Source organism: Haliotis asinina, chromosome 10, assembly GCF_037392515.1.
Source record: "Haliotis asinina isolate JCU_RB_2024 chromosome 10, JCU_Hal_asi_v2, whole genome shotgun sequence".
Lineage (NCBI taxonomy): Eukaryota > Metazoa > Mollusca > Gastropoda > Lepetellida > Haliotidae > Haliotis > Haliotis asinina.
The window spans coordinates 51,251,238-51,259,583 of NC_090289.1; the positions used below are offsets into that span (position 1 = coordinate 51,251,238).

The following is an 8,346-nucleotide window of genomic DNA, read 5'->3' on the forward strand; positions in this document are numbered from 1 at the left end:
CGTTAAAGGAGATTAATCAACTGACCAATTACTTGACCAATCGTTCCAGCACTCCTGTCCAGGTGACATGCAATCAGTCTACACTTGCGACCAAACAGGGCTTATGCCTGAGCTGGTATCTGGTGTCAAATGTCACAACTAACAAACATTTTATCAAAATGTTTTAATCCCATGATGGGTTTTATACACACAGATGTACAGGCGACAGTAAATAAACAAGAGGAAACAAATTTACAGGACAATGACAGCATGTTCAGCACTGGTTACATTGTCAGCTCCTGAAACATAAGGAAATACTGGTAAAAATCCACTGAATAAATGGTAATTTTCACCCCAAATCCCAAGTTAGGCAACCACCCACCCCCATTCCCCAAACTGCAGCAGTACTGAGATGAGAATAATGAAAGATGTGTAACATGTATTGGTAGTTACAAAGTAACTACTCAGTCAATCTAACCTTAAGATAATGCATGACTGTTGCCTCAGTTAAACTGGCATGAAATGCATGTGTTTCAGCATTTATCGATAAGCCGGGGAAAAAAGTATACATCATAGGCAACAATCAATCCTTCAACATTGTATTGTGTTGAGAACAATACAAGGGATGAATGAAGTCAAGAAAAAATTTCAAATCCCTCTATTTTTCACAACAAATTTCAGAACCTCAAACCTTCCAACTGAAAACAAGGCAATAAGGCAGATATGCCTTACCTAGATACTACATTGAGCACAATTATTAGCATCTTTTTAAAAATGAAATTCACTGTTACTTGTGTTGTTGATGACAAATTGTTTTCCATAGAACTCAGATAGCAAAACACAAATTGTTTTAAGAGTGTTGCAGAAACAGATTTTACATTTCATTTCATGGAAGAGGACGAGGTAAAATGGTCAAATGTCAACCAATTTATGAAAGACTTTGTAGAGTGGGTTTTTTTGGTTTGTTTTTTTAAAAGCAATTTAGAAATAAACCATGAATCAATCCTAACAAAATGCAGATAATTACCAGGAGTAAATCAAAGAATAACACCCATAAAAAATATCGTAATTAGGATATTAAACAGAGACTTAAGAATTCTCTTATTGTCACCCTACTAACTCCATTCAAATTGGGTTAGCATAACAAGACAAGTTGGAGGCATGAAAAATTATAAAATTATTTTGATAATACTTAATGATTCACATCTTCCATTTTCAAAATCATGAAAGCACACGGACAATATGATTAATCAAAGCACTCCTCGCATGTAGAACCCATCGCGGCCACACTACCAACTGTTACTGCTCATCGTATGACCAGTATGGACATTCTTGACCTTATCCACTAACTCACACCAACAATAAACCTGCGTGTTCTCATGGTAAATCACCTTTACATTTACACATCATGGACAAAGATCAGGAACTCAAGATGTATCCGCAATGTTTGTCAGTAGTCCAGACACAATGTCATCACTTCTTTGTCCTTGTATGAGAAATATATTCATCCTTAGTGAGTTAAATCAGAAAACTATGTTCAGGACAAATACACGCCCATGGTCTGACGAATGATAGGCTGAAAGAACTTAACATGATACTCGGGCAATTGCTGTTGACACTACAAAATATGCCCCATTATATTTTAATAAAACTTAAGCATTTCCCGCACAATACATGATTTTGGGTGTTTCAGCACTTATCTATTAGCTGACAGGGTGGGGGAGGAGGAGGGAGAGAGAGAGGGAGAGAAGAGGGGGAGAGAGAGAGTATGCAACATAAACAAATACACCTTACAGTGTGATACTATTAGTATTACGGAGGATTCATGATACAGCCTACTGGATTCATATCAGGTTCTTCCAAAGCTATAACTTGATATCATAACCTTAACACTCTGCTCTAATTTAAAATATAATTTAAAATCCAATCACACTAACTCCATTAGTACAGATAATCATGTTGAATCACTTGGAGTTTTGTTTTACACTGCACTCAGCAATATTCCAGCTATATGGAGGTGGTTTGTATATAATCAAGTCTGGACCAGACAATCCAGTGACCAACAACATGAGCATTGATCTGTGCAACTGGGAACTGATGACGTGTCAACCAAATCAGTGAGCCTGACCACCCGATCCCGTTAGTCGCCGCTTACTACAAACAGTCACCTTTTATAGTAAACATTGATTGCTGATTCTACCCCGTGACCTTCATGGGTTTGAATCACCTGGAAGTGTTACATAAATGCATACTAGACACATGGTTCAATGTTTTGACAAGTTTTCCCATTTCCTCAACAGTTTAACAGAGCTACTATTACCAAGGATCAAAGACTGTTGCCTCAGCTAAACTGGCATGAAATGCATGTGTTTCAGCATTTATCGATAAGCCGGGGAAAAAAGTATACATCATAGGCAACAACTGATCCCTCAATAAGTTAGTCAACTTGAATACCTAACTTCAACTGTTTGCAAGACTAACCAGGGGATGTTGCTGTGCTTGCGCTCTTCACAAGCTATTTATTTGAGGCAGGAAGTATGGTAATGCTAGTCGTAATGATTATCAGAGTGGATAATAGTATACTTCAACAAAGCAAAACAATTAACAAAAACTAGTTTTGTCAGCTTTCAACTTATAATGCATAGACAAATTGTGTCACCCTCAAGAGTATGGTAAATTCTAAAATAATGAAGTTGTACTACTTTCGATGGACTTCTTAGAATTTTTTGTTAACTTTGAATTACATGAAGAAATATCTTTCCCCTCGTTAGTACTAACATTATTCCCCTTGTCTGGGCCCGCATGTAAGATCTACTTTACTTTGTGTAACCTAGAAACCAAGGCAGATGGACTCAAGAAGTTGACTCATACTGTTCATTCGTACATTCATTCAAAACACAGCTGAGATATTCACTTTTAAGAAATCATGCAAGCACCAACACTGACAGACCAGTCCACATCCACTCCCTTCAACAGACAAGTCACTGGGACCACGGTATACCAACCTGATCTAAACCAACAACTCAATTGTCATTCTTTCAAACCATCTTGAACTTCATACCAGACAAAGATCAGGAACTCAAAATGTATCTTCAACGTTGATCAGTAGTCCAGACACATTGTCATCATCTCTTTGTCTAAGTACATATAGATAGTAACTGACAAGGTATTGGTGCTATGCTCAACTTAAACTCACCATAATAGCATTCACAATATCATTATTGTTATTTTTGAGTGCTTTGACTGCCTTTGATCTTGAAACGTTGGCTTGCGACATGACCAACTCAATATCTTTAGCTTCAACTCCAGACTCATCAACCTGAAAAATAAAGCACAAATTGAACAAAATAGAAATTTAATTGTCTTTCCTACAAAATTAACAATGAAATTACTTCTCTCAAAGCTTGCATCAGACAAACTGGCAAACAGCTGTAACTTGTCGTCATTTATCGATAAGACGGGGAAAAAATTGTCATCATAGCAAGCTCGACCCGAGATGTTCATGTAGAATTGCAGCTGGACCTCATCCAGACTAGATTATCTAACTTCATATGAAACAACACATAAATGGTAACTTGGATATTCACTGTCAACAGAAAACCAATTGATCAGGTTTGTTGAAAACATGGAAACTGCCATGCTCAACAGATACCACTCAAACCATCTCCATCATGGACTGATTATTCTGCATTAAGAAACTGTTCCAATGTTTCTGCCGACTCTGGCGACATGGTACAGTGACATGTCCCACTTAGTGTCCTCCAGGATATACAATAGCGACACTTACGTCTTCCTCCTCCTCGGACTCCTCCTGGATTGGCTGTGAGATGGTGGACTGGACTCCGCCCTCCCCAGCACCAGCAGGATTCTCTGGAGCCTTGAACTTCTCAGCAGCTGCCATCTGAGCTTGTTGGTTCAGATCCTCAATCTGTAACACAGAGAATACTTAATCATTTCACTTCAGCATCACTGATTGATAGATGTCTATGGTTGTACTATCTCAACTTTGAAAGTCAAGATAGAAAAAAAAAATCAATCAGGCAATGGCAACAGATAAATATATTGTCAGCTGAAACCTTAACATTGTCTTTTGGAATGCGGGTGGTTTAGGTGGGCATTGCGGATTTACATGATTCACAGACTTCAACTTGGAAAAAAAAAGCAAAAAAAAAAGCAGCAAACATCTGTGGATCAGCAGAAAATTACGATCCCTGATCAACATGGAAGATAATTCATTCCTGAAATGTTGCCTCAGCAAAACTGGCATGAAATGCAGGTGTTTCAGCATTTATCGATAAGCCGGGGAAAAAAGTGTACATCACAGGCAACAATGTTAGTTTGAATTATAGAGCACTTTAAATATTTCATAAAGAAACATTCAAGATGATTTAAGTTGAAGTCTCCTTGGACGAGACTCATGCACACAGAGAAAGGCCTAAGTGAAATAAATATTTATTCACTAATGAATTAAAGTACATTGCTTTTTTTTGTAGTTTTATCACATTTTCAGCCAAAGAACAGTTGAACCTGTTGAGAACTATGAAGCTCAATTACGGTTGGTCAATACACTTTTATAAATTTCTTAGCCCCTGACCGACAAAAGAAACCAGCAAAGCAAACATGTGGGATGTCTACACAATATTAGAAATAGCCATTACAAAGACAATTCCTGTAAAAGCTTCCATTGTAACTATCAAAAACTGCCATTCCATCAATGCACAAGGCCTATCGCACATAAACAATGTACAGAAATCCTACTGCCATGTGTACTAGCTGGAGTTTGATTTTGTAGTATTGATGACGATCTAACAGGCTATCATGTCTTGAGACCAATTTTGAGGACAATGATTCATCAAAACTATCATGACGATACCTTTTAATTTTGGTTTTCAGAACAAAAACTGGAAACTACTTTCAAGGTTTTTTAAAGTCCTAGAACTCAAAAACAGTTCTGTCAGAATAAACAGTGTTGCCTCAGTTAAACTGGCATGAAATGCATGTGTTTCAGCATTTATCGATAGGCCGGGGAAAAAAGTTTACATCATAGGCAACGCAAAGTTGCAAAACAATATTGCAGAGTTGACAGGGGACATGTATCACACCTGGATTAAGAAAAAAAAGGATCACAAGTGAGTGAGTGAGTTTAGTTTAGACTCAGCATTATTCCAGCTATATGGCGGTGGTCTGTAAACAGTCAAGTCTGAACCAGACAATCCAGGGATTAACAACATGAGCATCGATCTGCGTAATTGGGAACCGATGACATGTGTCAACCAAGTCAGCAAGCCTGACCACCCAATCCCGTTAGTCACCTCTTATGACAAGCATAGTCGCCTGCCTCAAAAGTAACTGCAAAACTCCAACTAAATATTAACAGTACCAATCAATCAATCAATCAATCCACCACAAATAACTGAATCTTCGGCATTTCTAAAATGGAAAAACATTGGTACACATTGAACCACTTTCATGCTCAGATACATTACATTGTCATTAGCATGTATTGAGTAACCATAGTATTAAAAATACGGGTGCAAACCAATCATCTGTCATCCCTGGTTTAGGGATTAAAGCCTCAACCAAATATCACATGTATCTGAAGAGCAAGCAAGCACTAATCATGTGGAAAATACTAAATGACTCCATGTAATGAATATTCATTTTGGGAATAACAATTTTGGTATTCTACAATGGAATATAACATATGGTCCATACTGAAATTGTGACAAGGTTTCTTCTTTCAAACAATAAACTGTCAATCATGTTACTTGAGTAAACAGTTCTGAAAATGTGAGCACTTCTGTTACAACATAATTGTGCCACTTAATACAACACCTCCGTACAATAAGAGACAATATTCTTAGCTTTGGAGATGCAGAATCTCATGGTAATAACCAAGCCAACATCTGACAACTGAAACGGATTCAGAGATAAAGTAGATATATATGTATGGCCACAGTGCCTCAGTTAAAACTGGCATAAAATGCAGGCATTTCAGCATTTATCGATAAGCCGGGGAAAAAAGTATACATCACAGGCACCTAAGTTACCATTTTCGTCTATTGCAGACTGAGAAAATGGTAATGCAACAGTCGTCAAGATTGACAATACTTATCAGGAACCATATCCATTACCTACACGAGAGATGGGACAGGCGTGTGAAATGTTGACCTGAGACCTTTGTTGAACAGAGGGTAACTGTTAATTGTTATTGTTGTTTTAATACATAAGTGTTCAAATCTAAGTCTGTACTAGCTGATTACCCACCTTTGCTTCACCGAATACAATATATGTGTCTGAGGCTGGACTCTTGTATACATCTGGTCGGTTGATTACAAACAGAATATTTTTAGATTTCCTTATTGTTACCCTGGTAACTCCAGTGACGGGTTTCAGACCTGAAGGAAAGTTGCATATAACATAGTTAACATTCTCTATGTCAATCGACACCAAATCTATTTTTGTATCACTGCTTCCATGAACTGACAACTATAAACCATTTCAGTACTTGTTGGGATTTCTCACCAAATACGTAATAACAAATTCATGCAAGCATTAACAAGTTCTAATTCATGGAATAAGGTTAAAATAGAAGCCAAGATAAAACAATGATCAAACATTTGGAAAGAGTTCCCTCATTACACCCCAACCCAATCAAAAGCCAAAATTACAAACTTACATGCATGAATATACTTTCAGTAACTTAGAACAGGTATAAAAACCAACAAACAATAAACTCATTTCAGTGTTGGAATATTACACAGGGGAAAGTGGAAATATTCTATGTAAAAGGCAGAGGGGTGCGTGGGGGGAGATACAGACAACACTCTTTCCCAAATACTTTCTAAGCAGGTAGTTATTGAACTACCACATATCTCACACCAGCATTATTAGTTAAGTTGAAAGTTGAAAACACTAACAGGCAACTGAATCAGAAATTAATTTACCAAGTTTAGACATAGCCTTCCTAGCTTTCTTCTCACTACGAGACTGTTTGGACTTGCTGACAAGTTCCTCTTGAATACCTGCTGCCTGTGCCACCTAGAAAATAAAAAATCATAAAAGCGATGCAAAAAGACTGGATGGCAATGACATAACATGAAATATTAAATCTTTCAAACATGTAAACTTTACAAAGTATGCAAGTACCATCAGTCTGTTCCAAGTAAGTACAATCCATTAGCCTCACTCGTCATGAACCATTCACTGATACAATACAGGCATTTATGGGTCATAGAGCAGTTTAATCACCATTGACATCAAGCCAGTGGACAAAACCTCAGTCTATAACAAACAAAGACAAACCTGGCTTTGTTGCATCGAAGCATCTTGGTCCTCCAATTCGGGTGGAGAATCGTCGTCTCCATCAGTATCTGTTGCAGACCCTGAGTCTTCAGGTTTCGTCTCCTCGACAGGTTTTTCTACTGCCTCGGTAGGCATTCTGGAGCATCAGATTCAAGGATTATCATGATTATTAACTCACTGCATCGTTCCCAACACCAGCAGTTGTGCATTGGTCCAATTCCAGTGTATTCTACTGTGGATCAGTACAGCATAAAAAAATGCTTATCTGGCTATAAGAACGGACTGATTAAACTCAGAACAGAACAGTAAACTGAAAAACCTTGGGTGATATCCTGCTTACATTCTAGACTTTTTCATTTGAAGGACCAGTGAATTTGTGTCCAGGCCCTACAGACGTCAGTGTCGAACAAAATTACCTCCCTGACTTTAGTCAACACGTGAAACGTTACTTCAACTATGCTTGAACACACTACTATAAGTAGTTACTTACAAAATGTACATAGAGATAAAATAAATATTGCAATGATATTCTTGTTACATGCTATTATGTCAAGTCCGCATAAATTTCAAGGGTAACAAAGGCGTTTGTAATAAAAATTTAGCGCAGGAGATATTTCCAACACACATTCAAGCCCTCCCAATGAGAACCTATACTATTCCACAAACCATTCCTGATAACTGTGCACGAACGAGATTCAAGATCAGTGTACCATATATTCTTCGTTCAACATTGTTTACAGCATTTTAAGGCATGTTTGGAAAATAACGCGAAAGAAATGAAATAAACAACTAAAATATAAAATCCAAACACCAAAGAAAGCATACCATAGTAATATTTATGGGGATGGTGAACAATTTGTTCGATACAACGCTGATTTGACTACTCACATGTCACTGTCGTTTTACCCGAAATGGAGATGGCGGAAGAGGTCGCATAGCGGAGGTTATTTCCGGCAGGTGCGCTAAAAATAGAGGAAACTACTTTCAAACCAACCATTTTTTAACATTATTATAAAATGTATAAATCACATATTAATCATAATATTTTACTGTAGATTATGG

The 8,346-nt window shown here is 37.4% G+C and overlaps 1 protein-coding gene and 5 non-coding genes across 6 annotated transcripts; all 6 read right to left on the reverse strand.

Annotated features, from left to right (window-relative positions):
* Positions 1–156: 156 nt before the first annotated feature.
* LOC137299030 (nascent polypeptide-associated complex subunit alpha-like) lies at positions 157–8,245 on the reverse strand. The gene is made up of 7 exons (XM_067831504.1): positions 8,173–8,245; positions 7,285–7,420; positions 6,927–7,020; positions 6,247–6,377; positions 3,767–3,907; positions 3,176–3,298; positions 157–278 (listed from the first exon to the last, which is right to left on the reverse strand). The coding sequence occupies exons 2-7, from the start codon at positions 7,417–7,419 to the stop codon at positions 264–266; spliced, it is 639 nt and encodes a 212-aa protein (XP_067687605.1). The 5' UTR covers position 7,420; positions 8,173–8,245; the 3' UTR covers positions 157–263.
* On the reverse strand, positions 474–563 carry LOC137255164 (small nucleolar SNORD12/SNORD106). The gene has a single exon (XR_010954508.1). It is a non-coding gene; the product is annotated as a small nucleolar SNORD12/SNORD106 (small nucleolar RNA).
* Positions 2,312–2,401, reverse strand: LOC137255167 (small nucleolar SNORD12/SNORD106). Its single transcript, XR_010954511.1, has one exon. It is a non-coding gene; the product is annotated as a small nucleolar SNORD12/SNORD106 (small nucleolar RNA).
* LOC137255165 (small nucleolar SNORD12/SNORD106) lies at positions 3,380–3,467 on the reverse strand. Its single transcript, XR_010954509.1, has one exon. It is a non-coding gene; the product is annotated as a small nucleolar SNORD12/SNORD106 (small nucleolar RNA).
* Positions 4,222–4,311, reverse strand: LOC137255166 (small nucleolar SNORD12/SNORD106). The gene has a single exon (XR_010954510.1). It is a non-coding gene; the product is annotated as a small nucleolar SNORD12/SNORD106 (small nucleolar RNA).
* On the reverse strand, positions 5,934–6,024 carry LOC137255168 (small nucleolar SNORD12/SNORD106). The gene has a single exon (XR_010954512.1). It is a non-coding gene; the product is annotated as a small nucleolar SNORD12/SNORD106 (small nucleolar RNA).
* Positions 8,246–8,346: the final 101 nt, after the last annotated feature.